This window comes from Diabrotica undecimpunctata, chromosome 5 (assembly GCF_040954645.1).
Source record: "Diabrotica undecimpunctata isolate CICGRU chromosome 5, icDiaUnde3, whole genome shotgun sequence".
Lineage (NCBI taxonomy): Eukaryota > Metazoa > Arthropoda > Insecta > Coleoptera > Chrysomelidae > Diabrotica > Diabrotica undecimpunctata.
Genome location: NC_092807.1, coordinates 143,418,503 through 143,436,599, shown reverse-complemented (window position 1 = coordinate 143,436,599; position 18,097 = coordinate 143,418,503). Strand labels below are relative to the sequence as shown.

The following is an 18,097-nucleotide window of genomic DNA, read 5'->3' as shown; positions in this document are numbered from 1 at the left end:
TTAGAAAACTACATAATCATATGTATCACAGTATTATTGTTGTTGGATATAACGAGGTAATTAGGCTGCCATTTTAGTTCTCGTTATAGAGGGAGTCTACTGTAGTTGCTTATACATTCCCAAAATTGAACAATAGGTATACCATTATATACGTAATTCTCCACTTATACTGTCTCCATTTTTAGGTTAGTAGCGTGGGCGTTTAAATTTCCAGTTTAGGTTTTAAATGCTTTGCATATCTTAGCAATTCATTAAAGATTGGTTCTACAACTGAAATCAAAATATTTATAATGCTTAAATTTTTTTTACCAATAGACTTTAGCAGTTATATTAAACTTATTTTTCTATTTTTCTTGCAGAAGGTCGATCCAGAATTGATTTTCACCAAACAAGAAAGAATCGGCAAGGGTTCGTTTGGAGAGGTTTTTAAAGGTATTGACAACAGAACTACGCAAGTAGTCGCTATCAAAATAATCGATTTAGAAGAAGCCGAAGATGAAATCGAAGATATTCAACAGGAGATTATGGTGCTGTCGCAGTGTGACAGTCCCTTTGTTACAAAATATTATGGATCTTACTTAAAGGTATGTATTTGTGTTTGGTTTTTGTGTTTTGTCATAGGTATTGCCCTTCAATAAGAGTTAGTCATTGTGTTTAAGGTAGTTTCTAGTTTCTCTTGTACTTCTTCAGCATAGAGGAAGTACTTGGTTTTAGCATAGAGACCATTGTTTTGAACTCTCCACCTACTTACTTTGGCCTCCAGCATGACGAAAAACGTCTGTTTTGCAGCAAAGAATGTACAGAATATTATATTTGTGAAGCAATGTCTTATATTACTCTCTATAGTATTATATTACTCTCTTTGAAGAAAACTCTATAGTGCATTTTCCAATCTTAAGGTTATAATCTCTGTACCGTTTATGTTCGTTGTTCCTACATATCTCCGCAATCTCCGGAATCTCCGCAATCAATTTAATACACGAGATTTTCGGTCTCGCTACAGTTAGGTTTCTGTGGGTTTGCTGGGTGCAAAATAACTCACATTTCGTGTTTTTGCAGAATTTTGTCACATCTTCTATGGCTGTAGTGCTACCCTCAATAGTGCTACTCACTACTGTCAGTGTTGGTTCTGAGAAGAACTGATGTGGATTAATGTTTGCCATCTGATTTGGTTTGGTCTGATGTTGGAAAGATTATCCGTCTGCTAGTAGACGTTTCCGGACACGCCGTCAATAGTGCTTGCTATTACGTTATTGTTCTGGCGTGTTATATTGATCTTGTGAAGGTTCCTTCCTTGTCTCCACTATAGTACTTAACGTATGCAGGCATGTAACGGGAACTAATGAAGCCGTTCTTTCATCATCATCAATATTGGTGCTACGGCCAGTTAAGTCTCGGGCTCCATTCTTCTTCTTCCGTGTTTTTTCTTCATTCGGTTCTATTCTTTGAAGCTTAATGACAGTTTCCCACACCACCAATCGGTTTTCCTGGCATCCGTATCCACACCGTCCGCTTCGCGGACGTCTAATTTTTATTCCAGTAACTACATCTTTGGCTTCGACTATTTCGTTGTCGATATGGCGACAAGTTCTCTGTTGGTGTTGAGTTCTCCTAGACAGTTATTTTCTCCTAGTATCGTTACCTTACACATGTTATCATTATTTTTAGTTGTTCAATGAATCATGAAAATGTTTGATTTGACTGTGTCATTGGTAAGCACTGATGATTGCTTGTTGAGAGTTTTGCGTACTTTTGCACAATGATAAAGCAAGTATAGCAACAGCATTGTAAGTGTTTCATTTTTTTAGGGTACAAAATTATGGATCATAATGGAATATTTGGGTGGCGGGTCAGCCTTAGATCTGATGAAAGCGGGAAACTTCGAAGAAATGCACATTGCTATAATTCTAAGGGAAGTATTAAAGGGATTAGATTATTTACATAGCGAAAGGAAATTACATAGAGATATTAAAGCTGCGAATGTTCTGCTTAGCGAAATGGGAGATGTTAAACTAGCTGATTTTGGTAAGTATTTTTTTTGTATTTTATGCAATGTTTTTGTTTAATTTGAAGTACTTTTACTTTAATTTTCGACTGATACAAGTTGCAACTAGTATCGAAGCAAATTTTATATGTTTATAGTCGTTTAGTAACTGTGAAGATTTTTTGACAACTAGTTTTGACTTACCGAGGAAAAACTTTTTTATTCGACAAAAAATTCCAACGTGGACCAAGTAGACTGGCACAAGTGTACTTTTACCAAGTTGGTTACCACGGTTAAATGACTTGGATGTCAAATAACCATTGTAAAGATGACTGAAGTGATTGTGGAAGGTGTTTTAGTGCTTGCTGATATGTTGATACATAAGCTTGAAATCTATAGAAAATGTCACACCGAGAGTGCAGTACGGCTAATATAGGAATGCACAATTGCCGGATTTCACGCCTTGGGCTTGGCGATACAAACAGGTCCAAGTGGTAGTCACAGAACCGTACCCAGATCTCTACGCCGGGCTCTGTTATTTATTATAAAATAATATATTGATAAAATAATTTCCTTCAAGTAGCCAAATAAGAGGCATGAATTTGAATAAAAAGACCTTAAGTTTTTAGCGAGAATTTTATTATAAAACTGTATACTTTATTAAACTAACAAATGTATTTTAAATTACATTTCTTGATAGCTATAAATATACCGGGTGGAACCTCCGGGAACTCGATTTCCGTGCACCCAGCCCAATATCCGAAAAGCCCATACTCTGATTGGACTGGTAAATGCATTTTATTGGTTATACAGTGTAAAATAATCGAGGTTACTCACATATATTCAATTAATTATACTAAAGTCGTCCTCTACATCCAAGATGTCGGATTCGCTTTCGCTACTCTCCCCTGTGTTCGCGTGTATTATCAATTGGTCTACGTCATCTTGCAGGTTGTCCGCAGTCCACATCTCAGTTTCCGTTTTCTCAACAACATGAGTGACATAATTGCGCCAATTTTGCTCTGTGACGCGTGCGAAACCGTCGTCGATCAACTGGCGTACCTCGTCGTTTTTTAAAGTGGTATTATGGGTACCTACATATCGCTTAACTTGGTTCCACACCATTTCTATAGGATTCAATTCGCAGTGATATGGAGGAAGCCTTAAAATATAAACATTATGTTGTGAAGCATACTCATCAAGATGATACTTATCGTATTGATCTTTAAAAGCACGCGCTGCTTCTAATAGCTCGGATTTCAAATAACACTCCTCGAAAAAAATGTCTTTTTCCACTAGCCATTCCTTGATTGCAGCTTTATTCCAGGAATTGTTAGGGAATCTCTCTTTACGGGAGTGGTACGATGCATTGTCTATTACAGTGACATTCCTGCGACCATTATTTGGTAAATTTGATATTATTGTCTCCTTAAACCACGACTCAAAATATGAGGCATCCATTTCATCGTGATAGTCGCCATCATTTTTCTTTGCCAGAAAAACACGCTGTGTGCCAGGAAGGAAACCTCCTGAAAAACCTGCATGCAATAAAACATATCGTGGACCTCGTTTAGTAGGTGCTTTTAAGCCAGTACTTAAACCTTTGAGAAAAGCATCACGACTGTTTTGTATCGTAGTATCGCACCATTCGTAATTTATAGATTGGCCAACATTAACCCACGATTCGTCCAAATATATGATATTGCAATGGTCTTTTCGCAAACGTCGTATAGTTCTCAAATAATTATGGCGCCAATGAATAATATCCTCTCGCTCCGCCATGATGCTTCTTCGGCCACGTTTCTTATAAACAAATCCAATATCTTTCAGAAGTCTGTATAAAGTAGAAAGAGACAACGGCTGTATATTCTCATTACCTTGTATGAAGTTATGTATATGCTTTAAGAATGACGGCAAATTTTTCATGAAAAATTCACAATGAACAATTCTCCGTAGAATACTTCTTACACCCTCGTCATATGTGAATATTCTAGAATTTGATTGACACACTCGTTTTTTACGTTTTTTTTTTGCGATTTCAACGTTCCACTCTGTTTTTTTTCTTTTTTGAAATTGTAAATGCTTCTTTCGCTAACACCAGTCATCAACGAAGTACGTCTTACAGCAGCACTTACATTAAGTTGTTCCGTATTTTGTAAAAAACACAACACATTTAACACTACGAGTTTAGCGCAACCGTTAAATAATTCACCGGATTTAAACTTATGGGACTCCATGCTCTCTGTTGAAACTCTGACTAAATTTTGAAGTGTAGTTTCGTTTTCCAAAAGCACTTTCACCCTAAGGATGGGTAGGGGGTGAAATAGGGAAAGCTTGGAGTTTATCAAATACTAATTATGACAAACAAGTTTATGGCCATATTTAGGTGATTATGTTAATGATGGTAATTTGTAGCAGAAGTTTTACAAAAGAAATGAAGACCTATTTATAGAAACAACATAACTGTATTTTTAATATTTTACATACAATAGAAAAAATCTAATTTCTATGAAAAAATTGGAAATTTGAATATTATATATAATATCTATAAATAATATCATTTCCAAGTTTCCAAATTCTTTCCTAGAAATTATGTAGGTTTTTTCTATTTTATGTAAAACATTAAAACTACAGTTATTGTATGTTGTTCTTGTAAAGATGTGTTAAAATGTTACTCTTATGAATATGATTCAATTGTATATCTCATGTTGACGTTTTATATGCAAAATTCATAGTTTTCGTTGTCAATAAATCATCAATGCCTTTTTATTCTACTGTATACGTATACATGATATAAAATATTTTACTCGTACTGCCGGCAGATGCATTTTATCCAAGCCGGTCCTGTGAGACAATGAGCAATCAACAGCTGGAGAAAACCGACAACCCTGCGCGTTTATTCTCCATAAGAAAAGCATTGCCGTATCTTACCGTACTGCACTCTCAGTGTGACATTTTCTATAGAAAAAGGGAATAAAAAAGAAAAAATGCCGCACTTCTAGCATCCATATTTTTACATTCCTTTATCGTATATTCTATAGTGCTTCCTCAGCTTCGTATAACTCCATGAATCTAACATTCTCCCTTTCAGACCATTCTCTTTTTGTGTTTACTTCTGTTTTCGATTTTTCGACACCCAGGACATTTTAATTTTAAAATACCACACCACTTGGATCCAAGGAAGTTAGCCAGCGTCCTACTTAACTTAGATATAACCTGTGCAGTCACACTATTATCCTAATACGCTGATCAGCTTAAGTCACTAACTTCCTAATGTCCTAATCAGCTTAAGATGGAATACTGGTAGTTCTGTTATGACATTGTGAAGACACACTCAACTTCTAATACGGTGATTGGCTTGGGTCACTAATTACCTTATATGGTCACGAGTAGTTCGGTGATGACACATAAACACAGCGGAACGAGAGATAATAATTTAGTGTGATTTAATTATGACCATTGTGAACGAGTTTGATTTAATTTAATAAAATAGCTATATTTACGTAAATACGTGTTTTAACTATTTTAATAGACGATACTATTTTAATAGACGATATCAGAAGTGTGTTAAAGAACCTACGGTAGAATTTAGTGAACTGTTTTTAATGTTAAGTGATTAAAAGTGTCCAAAATGCCGAAAAGGAAAAAGTCCAAGCGAGATAGTAGTTCCAGTCATGGTACAATGAATACACAAGTGAAACCACAACAATTTTCGTCTACCGATTCTTCGCCGAGAAGGTAGTCAAGGTATACAAAAACGAAAAGAACACGTAGAATGAAGTAAGTGTACTTAAAGGTTTTTACTAGTCGATATGGAAGAGAAATTTTAATAAATCATACACGTAAAATGTATTAAAGACACTTATCACCTTTTTACTGAATATGGTTTGCAGTAGTAGAAATATATTGTTGTCCGGCATAATAATATATGTGGGCTTACTTTGTTTTACATGCAACAGAACTTTAATTTTATGGAAGTAAGTAGCGATATATTGTTTTATTTGAAAACGAAAAGTTGATTAGGTGTAACTTATTTGTTTATTACACAAATTATCTGCTGAATGGTAAGTCGTATCATTTATTTGGTTTTACCTGTATGTAGAGCGGAAAAAGCTGAGAATTTTGGTATACTTAACTCAATATTTTAAAATTTGTCATTTACCTGGTTTTCGCAGTATACCGACGATATTTCAAGCGATTTCTAAGCTTAAAAGTACCGCTAAAACATGGTACGCTAGTTTTATTGAAAATGAAGTTGCATGGTCTCAATTTTCTTGGGCAGAATGGAGATCAGTGTTAGAAAATACTTTTCAAAGTACACGAAATACTTATGATCTTTTTATGAACGTAGCCCATTATAAACCAACAGAGGGTTCTTCATTATATGAATTTTATTTTGAACATTTAGCAAAAATTAATAAACTTAAAGTAAATTTTTCCGAGTCAGATAAGATTTCTTTAATAATTGGTGCTATTGGAGACGAACATATTAAATCTGCTATTGAAGTTGCTCAAATCAAAGATGTCAATTTATTGGCAGTTTATTTAAGAAATAAGCTTTATCACAAAAGTCCAGAAAAATTGCCTGATTTAACAAATCCAATTGTTTTTTCCAAATCAAAATTTGTACATAATAACAAATTTGTTAATAACAAATTTAACAAGAATAAACCTTGTATGTGCTGTGGAATTCAGGGTCATTTAAAAAAAGATTGTCACCACAGAAACCAAATATGCAGGTTTTGTAAAATTAAAGGTCATATTGAACAATACTGTTTTAAAAAGAACAAAGAATGTCAAGAGACAAAAGTACATAAAACGAACAAAAATTTAGAAAAAAATAAATCTGTTAAACAAATACAGTTTGATTCTTCCGAAAATAAATTTAATAAAAAAAAGATGCTCTCCAGTGAAATATGCTGTTGGTGACCTGGTATTAGTTAGGTATTATTAGTATTGGTAGGTATGGAAAGTTACAAGTTTTCCAGCAAACAATGAAAGTAAAAAGCTTTTAGAAAAGTATAGAGGACCATTCAGGATTGTTGAGGTTCTACCAAATGATAGATAGCGTGTAAAAGAAGATATACATTCATCAAGAACAAGGCGTCCCTATGAAGGAGTTGTTGGTGGAGAACACATCAAGAGATTTAAGATTCAAAGATCTTAAAATTATTCAGGTTTGTTACATGATAGTGTAGTCATTTTGTATAATGACATAAAGATATTCTATTGTTTAAAAGGAATTTGTTTGAATAGCTGGAACTAAAAAAAAATATATATATATTTTAATTGTCATTCTGAAAAATGACTGAATGAAGTGTTTCAATGATCTGAATGGGTTTATTTGAGTAGTTCTGACTGTTTGGAGCAAATTTATTTTATTCGTCATTCTGCAAAATGACAAATAAATGTTCTAATGTTCTGAATGGATTTTCAGTTCGTCATTCTGAGAAATGACAAATAAATGTTATAGTGTTCTGAATGGATTTTCAGTTCGTCATTCTGCAAAATGACAAATAAATGTTCTAATGTTCTGAATGGATTTTCAGTTCGTCATTCTGAAAAATGACAAATAAATGTTTTAATGTGCTGAATGGATTTTCAGTTCGTCATTCTGCAAAATGACAAATAAATGTTTTAATGTTCTGAATGGATTTTCAGTTCGTCATTCTGAAAAATGACAAATAAATGTTTTAATGTTCTGAATGGATTTTCAGTTCGTCATTCTGCAGAATGACAAATAAATGTTTTAATGTTCTGAATGGATTTTCAGTTCGTCATTCTGCAAAATGACAAATAAATGTTTTAATGTTCTGAATGGATGTTCAGTTCGTCATTCTGCAAAATGACAAATAAATGTTCTAATGTTCTGAATGGATGTTCAGTTCGTCATTCTGCAAAATGACAAATAAATGTTCTAATGTTCTGAATGGATTTTCAGTTCGTCATTCTGAAAAATGACAAATAAATGTTATAGTGTTCTGAATGGATTTTCAGTTCGTCATTCTGAAAAATGACAAATAAATGTTATAGTGTTCTGAATGGATTTTCAGTTCGTCATTCTGAGAAATGACAAATAAATGTTATAGTGTTCTGAATGGATTTTCAGTTCGTCATTCTGAAAAATGACAAATAAATGTTCTAATGTTCTGAATGGATTTTCAGTTCGTCATTCTGAAAAATGACAAATAAATGTTTTAATGTTCTGAATGGATATTCAGTTCACCATTCTGCAAAATGACACCCAAATATTTTAATGTCTTGAATGAGTTTGTTTGAATAATAGACAAGCTAGCTATTTGAAACAAATTTATTCACATTGTCATTCTGAAAAATGACAGTCATATGTTTTAATGTTTAAAAATGAGCTTGTATGGATAGTTGTAGCTATCTGAAACGAATTGATTTAGACTATGTCATTCTGCAGAATGATGGAGCCTTTCTGTAAATTGGCATTCTTAATAATAAAGAACATATTATTTTTTTTTTAATAGGTGTTGTACAATCGAGGACGATCGTGACGTCAGGATGGTCGAATGCAGTCACACTATTATCCTAATACGCTGATCAGCTTAAGTCACTAACTTCCTAATGTCCTAATCAGCTTAAGATGGAATACTGGTAGTTCTGTTATGACATTGTGAAGACACACTCAACTTCTAATACGGTGATTGGCTTGGGTCACTAATTACCTTATATGGTCACGAGTAGTTCGGTGATGACACATAAACACAGCGGAACGAGAGATAATAATTTAGTGTGATTTAATTATGACCATTGTGAACGAGTTTGATTTAATTTAATAAAATAGCTATATTTACGTAAATACGTGTTTTAACTATTTTAATAGACGATACTATTTTAATAGACGATACCTGTTGACACAAGTGTACTTAAATGAACAGGTGACACGATCAAAGTAGCTTCCAAATGTTGTGCGCGTAACGTCCAGGCAGACTTTAACCAAGTACACTTGGATCGTGTCAACCCTCCTTAACTACTATACACGATATTGTTGCCGTACACAACTACGACAAAATATCGTACCGTCTGAAGGAAGATCTAAAATTTGCGAACCCTGTTTACTTTGTTTTAGCCGCTTTTTTATTCTCGAACAGCTGATTCTAGCAAAAAACAAACAAAGTTTTTACTTGTTTTATTTTTTATCGTTCGTTGACTTACTTCAGTATAATTGCGATGTTGGTTTTCTGCATAATTTTATATTCCATTCATTCCGGTTTAATAGATAGACATCTACATTGTGCAATTTTTGGTTGATAAAATCGATTTCTTTATAAAAAATTTTCAATAATAATTTTATCATCGATAAAAATAAACAACTATTAACGTCATAGTCGATTGTTATTTGAAGTATATTTGACATCATTTTTGTTTTCTATAGCTCCCAATAACTGAATGTGTCATTAATTTTAAAATTACCCGGAATAATTACTCACCAAAGACAAAAAATTATTTTTTTAATAATCACCTGAGGACATCGGTTGTTAATTTTAAACTGTAGTTTCAAGCACTTTAAGTTGTATATAAAATATAAAATAATAATAAATAATGCAAATATAACGATGCAAATATAAAATAATTGCATCTTTTAAGATTTTCCATAGTTTTACTATTGGTATTGTAGCGTATGCTTTGTATAAATCAATAAATGTTAGATCTATTTTTTATTAGTTGCCAATTTGTTCTCGATGATTTGTTAAGACAGAATATATTGTCGTTACATGATCTTCCTGCTCGAAATCTCTGTGTTCTTCTGTTTGACCTTTAATTTCCTCTTCTATAAGATCTCTTAGTACACGCTAATACTGACTGTATTTGTTACGGATAGTCCTTTGTAATTTTCAGATCGTTTTCTGGCACCTTTTTTATAGATTGACGTTATATATGCGGTTTTCCATTCTTCTTGGACGAGAACTGGTCTGCTTCGCTGGAAAATGCTTCCATTCAATTTTCCTGAAGTTTAGCGTATTAGACCAGGTGTTTTGGGTTGGGTAAATCGTATATAATCCTATTTTTTTGCGTTAATAACTTCGAAATATTAGAAATGATATTTTCACTATGCGGACACTTCAAAAGGTAGGCTAAATTTCTTATTAAACAATTAAAAAAAAAATAGAAAAATTCAATTTTTGTTCTCTTTTTCGTTGCTATATATCGGCAGCTATGCATTTTAGAAAAAATTTGTACAGACAAAAAAGATTTGCAATTAAATTTTCATCAAGATCGAATTAATTGCAAATTGAAAAAATAATTATTATTATTGCAAAATTAGCAAAAACCATTAAAAATGGTCAAAAATCAATGTTTTTTTTAATAATATTTTTCAAGTATTTAAAAGCAACACAGAACCTTCAAAATTTATCCAGGAAATCTTTTCAATATAAAAAATCACTACAAAAAATTTCAGCTTAATCGATCAAGTAGTTTTCGCAAAATAATTTTGCAATATAAATTTTTGAAAAAAAGTTATTACTTTTCCAAATGATGCACAGCCAACAAAAAAAAGTTTTAAATAAGTACTTGAAATTTTTTTACATATAAAAGGGCATTCAAGTTTAAAAAAAAATCGAATCATTGAAATCCATTGAATAGAAGGGCCTAGGGAATTTTCTAAACAACTGTACAATTTTTAAGCCAATAAACAAATACAATATCTTTTTCAATTAACATTTTTTTTTCTAAACTTTTCTTACGAAGGTATAAATAATAATACGAAGGAATAATAAATAAGGTTTTTATGGCTTTTTTGACCATATATCCATTGATTTTAATGTTTTTACCTTGTATTATTTACTTTCTGAGTAATTGGGTCATTTAGATATTCTTTTAGGTCTTCGATCAGTAATTATTTGTAATGGTTTATCCAATGCTTCAGTCTTTATTATCTGTACATGTATTTTTTCTGTGTGTTGTTCGAGCTGAGTTTATGAACTTCCAAGATTCTCTATTTTTTCCTTCCGCCAATGTAAGTATTGTCTCGTAATTTCTTATCCTCTAGTTAATTTTGCCTTTTCATATTAATTTTCTCGTTTCACTTTTAATTTTTTTGTAATGTTGGAGGTCGTTTGGATGTTTTGTATTTAAAATTTTAGATAAGTCTTTCTTTTGTTTTACTAACTTTTCTATGTCTTCAGTCCATCACAAATTATAAATTGTATATTGCTTTTTTTTTGTTCCTAGTCACTCTTTTGGAACAAAATTAAGTGTAAAAATAGGAAATATATGCCGGATAAATTCTCAGTGTATAAAGGTTTGGAACAAGGATGTATTTTTTTCCTAAGTGAATAGCACTGGCAAAGCCTCCAACTCCTCTGCCACACAATCCTTCCATCTTTTCGGTTTTCCTCTACCTCTCTTTCCCTCAACATCTGACAGCTCTATCCTTCATTCTACATAGTTCTAATTTATACGTGTGACGTGACTAAACCATTGTGGTCTTTGTTCTTGGACCTTTTTTGAGAGTAGTCATTCCCTAATCACGTCGTTGCTGATCCTCTCCCATCTAATCTTGCCCAAAATCCATTATAACATTTTCATTTCAGCTGCCTCCATCTTCTTTTCCTGAACCTTCTTTGCAAGCCACACTTCAACACTGTATCCCAACGTGGGCCTCACCACATTTTTTTATATATTTCCTTTCAACCGTGCCCCGATTTTTCGACCACAGAATCCTACCCATTCGCTTCCAGTTAAACCAACCGGCCTGTATCCTATGGGCAATTTCTCGATCTAGTGACCCATTTTTCATTATGTAGGAGCCAAGGTATTTAAATTCTCCTACTCGTGCTAGTTTTTTCCCAAGTAATTGATGCCTCCATCCATTAATACTCCTACTAACCACATTTCAAGCTGCAAAGATCTTTAGGCGAATAATTTTTAATCTTATTTACGATTAATATCTAAGTTACTACTGGTTTTAGAGAAAATAGCTGATAGGAATGTCATAAGTTTTCAGTACGGTTTTAGTAGGCAGACATTCAAAGTGCAATTCTAGGATTAAGTCTAATGGTGAAGAGATAACTAGAGTTTAAAAATACACCTTGTACGTTGATAACGGAAAACCAAAAATTAAATAAACTGTGTAAATTGAAGAACAATTTTATAATATCTTTATCACATCTAGTGATAAACTTTGATTCTAATCAATTTAATTTTATATCGATCTTTTTATAAGTCACATTTTCATCACTTAGTTTTTAGTATAATATTAAATATTTTTTAAGGTGTTGCCGGTCAATTGACCAATACAACAAGTAAGCGTAATACCTTCGTCGGAACCCCCTTTTGGATGGCTCCGGAGGTGATCAAGCAGTCCGCGTACGATTCTAAAGCTGATATATGGAGTTTAGGCATCACAGCCATAGAACTTGCCAAAGGAGAACCTCCCAATGCAGAGCTTCATCCGATGAGGGTGTTGTTTTTAATTCCGAAGAATAATCCTCCCCAGTTAACAGGAAGCTATAGTAAACAATTCAAGGATTTTGTGGAAGCATGTTTGAATAAAGATCCAGAAAATGTAAGTAGACTATTCCATACGTTTATTAATAATTTTGTCATTACCAATCCAAGAATCATAGCAACTAATGTATATTTTGTCAGCTAGCCTGAACTAGATCTGAACATAAATTCCAAGAATACTAAAGGTAGTTAAGATAGGCAAAATGCTAGAATTAATTTTTTTTAACGTTCTACGTACTTAAAAAAGAAGACCCAGTGCAATTTTAACCCTCTACCCCTCCCCTCACCCCGTACCCCACAAAAACGTCATATTTCGTTTTTTTTTTCGGTAGGATTCAATAAATTAAAAAAAAAATCAAACGGGCTATTGTAAATCTTAAAATTAGTATTACAGTATGGTCTCGTTAATCCGAACTGAATCAGGGAAACGGGTTGTTCAGATCATCGCATCGTTCGGATTACCTATGCCTTTTTTATTGGGAGAAGAAAACTTCAAAAACACAATAAAAATGACTTAAAATACTTTATGAATATTAATAAAATATTATATTATACAAATATATACACAATATATTTAATTAATACATATTATCTATATAAATTTCAATGGGAAGCAGTAAAAAAATCGGTAATTTTTTTCTGGGTGTCAGTCTCGACGTGCTGATCAAACGCTCTGTCTCTTATACGTCTCAGCATCATGATCTCCTCGCTGCTGTTGAGGTTGTCTTCTGCCCAACTCATGGCCGTGTTCAGGGCTTTAACAGCTTCAGCAGCAAAAAATTTTTAAGCAGGTGGTTCATCATCTTTGTCACATCAACCTGATGCCCATTGTGCCACCATATTCTCCGTCCGGCTCGCGGAGATAAGAATACGGCCAGGGTTAGAAAGCCCTGCCTGTCGTAAGAGGCGACTAATGGGTAGAAATTGGGAGGTGGAGAGCCGTCGCTTGAGGTGTCGGGTTTGTAGAAACGCACACGGTCGCTTCGGCGACACGGTCACCGGTCTACACTCCTAGTATCTGAGACGAGACTCTCGTGGGACCACTCTACTCTCATTCCAAAAGAGCCTGGTGAGGTTGAACGAACTGGGCCCGTACATACCTCTCCTGACCTTGTGTCAGGCGTGGTGTGGGTGCCCCGGCACGTACCCACCGGGAGATCCAAGAGTGGTAGAGGAGAGATCCTCGGCGGCGACCTGTCTACGTGCGAGGTGGAAATTCCTCCGCCTGCCGAACCTGTCCGCCCGTGGTGTGGGAATAACGGGTAGGTGAGGTACTCGCAACACAGGTACTACGGGGAAGGTGGAGCCCCACGAAACCTATGCCGAAAGGTTAGGTAGCCCAGGGTCCTGCCAGGTTTTTACTTGGAGGGCACATCATATTGCAATGTGCCACCATATTTTCGTTGGATGAATAGTCGTCAACAGCCACTATGCGGAGGGTTCAAGTTTTTCCAAGAAAGTTAAATCAAACGTTGTGAAATGGATGACCAACAATTTGCCAAATTGAAAACGACGTCCTTGAGATTAACTTTCTTCAAAGCTACTACCAGATCCGTTCCACTTTGCTCGTCAGCAAGAATGTTGGAGTAAAGCGTTTCGATAGCGCAGTTTTGTGTTCTGGATGACATTATGGTCCATTGGTTGAATCATAGCTGTCGTTTTTTGTGGTAAGAACATTGCAAAAATTTTATCTTCACTACGAAGTTCATCAGTGGATGGATGACCAGAGCAGTTGTCCAGCAGCAACACTGCTTCCTGAGGAAGGTTCACACGTGCGAGATGACAACGAACATCAGGGACGAATTCAGTTTTGAAACAATCCAAGAACAAATCTCTTGTCACCCATGCACTTTTTTGCCCCATACGGGAAGATCAACTGATTTGAATGCACGAGGCTTGCTAGCCGTCCCCACAACAAACAAACGAAGTTTGTTAGTTCCTGAAGCATGAAAGGTGATTCTTACTTTCATAATTTTTTGACCAGGAGCTTCTTTTCTTGAAATGACACCAATGTGTGGTCTGGTAACATGCCCCAAAATAACCCACTTTCATCTGCATTGTAAATTTGCTTAGGTGTCAAATTGTTCTTAATCACAAGTTCTTCAAATGCAGTTTGGAGGGTTCGATGCAGTCGGCATTACTCGAAAGTTTCTCATCAGTAATTTTGAGATATCTAACTCCATGACGTCGTTTGAAGTTGTCCAACAAACCCTTACATGCGCTAAAAGATTGGTGATTTGGTGACATTTCACGATGGAAATGACGGGCTTTTTCACATATTTTACCACTCACCGGAATATGCTACACCGTTCCTGTGTAGGAACCACGTAAACAACGTACTTTCTAAGTTCGGATATTCGGGGTGTTTGATGGTTTCCCTCTTCCCTGGACCGCTTTCCGTTTCGTTGACGAACTTTTCGATCTTTTCTTTGTTCATTTTAATGTCCGTAATGGTAGATTTGCCAATACCGAACTGTTTTGAAATGAAACGGTAGCTAGTTCCTTGCTGTACCAACTTGGGAATTTTGGTCGTTTGTTCGATAGTCAAAGTAACGTGTTTACGTGGAGCCGTCGTGATACGAAAGCACTAACAACACTAAGTAATATGTAGGTGGGCAAGGAAAGTAAAAACCGATGTTCGTCATGTTGATTCATGTCGATTCAATCGTGGGGGAGGCAGGAGGGAGTCGTGCGAGTCCGTTCGGACTACCGCGTTGTTCGGAATACCTTATGTTCGGATTAACGCGACCGTACTGTATTATATTTTCATGAGGGATATTCATCTGAATGTATATTTTCTTTTCAGAGACCAACAGCGAAGGAGTTATTAAAATATCCATTTATAAGAAAGGCGAAAAAGAATTCCTACTTAATAGATCTTATAGACAGATACAAAAAATGGAGGTGCACTAGGAACGAAGAATCTGAAACAGAATCAGAAAATTCCGATTCGTAAGTGTTTATAATTTGCATTTAGTGTATTACGGGATTGATCAGGAATATGCATTGTTTTGACATTATTTATCCCAATAATTGGTTGTTGGTGCAATTATTTTCTTCTCATTAGAAAGAGAAAAAGTATTTACGAGTTTCTTCTTACTTCGAACATTCCTTGTTCTCTCCAATTCCTCTCTTCTTCTTTCCACTCCTCTACTATTGGAGATTGGATATCATCAGGCTATTCCAACTTTGTTTACAGATGTTCTAAACAGTTCGTTTGTAGTGCAACCAAACCATTCAGTTAAATTTCTCATTAAATACATCCTTCTGCGGTCCGGATTTCTTCGTCCTTTAATCTTTCTCCGCATATTACTTTATAGGAATTTGTATTTGTATCCTCGCATTAGATGTCCTAAGTATTCCAATTTTTTCTTATTTTTTATGGTAAGTATTACTTTGGGCCTTTTCTCCATTCCACATAATTCTTCTTCATTTGGTACTTGGTCAATCCAACTTTTTCTTAATATTCGTCGATAGCATCAAATCTGGAAACTCACATTGCTTTTTATATTGTATTTTTGTCTAAAACTTTAGCTTTTAATCATTGCATACCATAAGTAGACTGAACAATCTATATATTAGTACAAGGTATGTCCTCCTTTTACCAGAAATGACCTCTCCAAACGTCTTGGCATTTACTCCACCAATTTAGCCCATATGTTCTAAATTTTATCGTACTTGTCTAACATACTTCATCGTACATGCATCATCGTACTTGTCTTACATGGGAAACAACATTATAACCACCGGGTGCCACGCAGAAAGGCTCACAACTGAATTGCTGAAATTCTTTAGTAACATTTGAAGCTCTTTCAACAGCACGGTATCGTGTGCAAGCAGAGTATGTGCCGGTTAAGCCCACCTCCTACACCTACACTTTCATTCTTACGCCGTAAGCCCCGCTCACTGACAACCACAGTGTTGTCGGTGACTAGACGCTGACGTGATGCTAACAATGCTGTAGGCGTCAGTGAGCGGGACTTGTGACGTCAGTGGGCGAGGCTTGTGACGTCAGAGTGGAAGTGGAGGGGTGGGCTCAACCGGAGCATACTCGCTTGTGCATATCAAATGTGATTTATTTGTGTGACGTTGGACGTTTATTCTTTTATTTGCGCTTGATAAAACTTCGTGGCAAGTGTGTTTACTATAGACATTAAACGGTAGTGGCGATGCTATACATCCCTGTGTCATTCCTTGGGTTACTGTTATTACGCCTGAAACTTCATCTTCTATTCCCCTTCTCTAGTAATATGTTTTGAATTGTACAGTTTTTTGTTTTGATGGTAATTTCTATATTATTAAAAAATAAAATTATATTATAATAACCTTTTTACCAATTTATTCCTATTTCGTCCAATTCATAGTATATTACAATTGCTCCACTTTTCTTTATTTTATGCATTACTTGAACAATAACCCTGGTTGTTATTTTCTGTTGTTGTTAACTTCATTGTCTTTATACTTTTTTGCTATAATCTTTCTTCCTTAATATATAACTGTTATATTCAATTATTTTCTTTAATTAATTATTTTTTTATTTTTACAGTGAGGAACCAAAACAGGATGGTGACTTGGATGATCCATGGATCATGACGGTGAAAGGAAATATGAAATTACCCTTGGACGAAATACCATCCCCTAATCACAAAGCTGGAAATAAAGTTCAAAACGGTTCGGGTCCTATGTTGAGCAAATCTCCTCCGACTGATTCCAATCTCAATCATTATAAACCAGATAAATCTAACTTGGTAAGCATGTTCATCTCAATTTCTTATTATCTAAAAAATCAGGTAAATTATATTACTTAATTGGATTGATCCAATATTTCATCAATTATTATGACAAGAAAAGAAAACGGGGATTTCTTATCGGAACGGTCAGCGCTAGAAAGTTGACAGTGTTACCGACAGAAGAGTCAATCGGATAAATGACGTAATTTCGGCGTGAATCAAGTGAACACTGATGATACGGTTCCTTAACTCGAAATTTATAGAATGCCTTCTGTGTGATTGTTTACCTGAATTATTTCTTATATAACCCAGTCTAGAAATGAAAAATGATCGATTTCAAGGGAAAATTTATTACTGGTATCATTTATAATATCTTTAAGTCATAAAGAGGACATGCTTAATGACAAATACATATCGAAGTATTGCCAGGTCGCTCCTATTTTTTTTAAAGGCCAAAGTCCAAAAATGTAGTGTTTTGTCTGTACCATTTTTTGACTATATTAGAAGGAAGTAGCTTCTGGAACCAATAGAAGCCAACTTAGTTTTTTTAAATCATATCTCTTTTGTTTATAAATATTGAGCGTTGAAATTTTTGGGTGGTAAAATGAATTCTCCTCCGGAATCTGCCAAAGTAAGAGTGCTAGTAAGAGTATTGGAGTGCGCTGAAAAATTTGTAATATTTTGGATTCTAGAAAACGCAGAACCATCATTATTGTTCTAACAAAATGTAGACACTAAATGAGAAGCCAAATATACATTTGGCATTTGTGCATTAGAAATACAGACGGAACTCATAGAAGCTACAAAAGCTCTGTATAAAGAAAATAAAGTGTCCATTAAAATGGGAACAAGAATCATAGGAGACTTCACCACAACAAAAGGGCTCCTGCAGGATTATTCCACA

General features: G+C 34.7%; 1 protein-coding gene across 3 annotated transcripts in view; it reads left to right on the top strand.

The window, feature by feature from the left end:
- The window catches only part of LOC140441911 (serine/threonine-protein kinase 26-like), a 109,361-nt gene that overhangs the window by 78,763 nt on the left and 12,501 nt on the right, over window positions 1–18,097 (top strand). For all 3 annotated transcript variants that reach the window (XR_011951049.1, XM_072532910.1, XM_072532909.1), the window contains 5 exons: window positions 360–584; window positions 1,809–2,025; window positions 12,229–12,521; window positions 15,270–15,415; window positions 17,010–17,211. Coding sequence is in view for 2 of the 3 variants with exons in the window: in XM_072532910.1 (XP_072389011.1) it covers window positions 360–584; window positions 1,809–2,025; window positions 12,229–12,521; window positions 15,270–15,415; window positions 17,010–17,211 (1,083 nt within the window). In the remaining variant the exon portion in view is untranslated. The remainder of the gene's footprint in view (window positions 1–359; window positions 585–1,808; window positions 2,026–12,228; window positions 12,522–15,269; window positions 15,416–17,009; window positions 17,212–18,097) is intronic.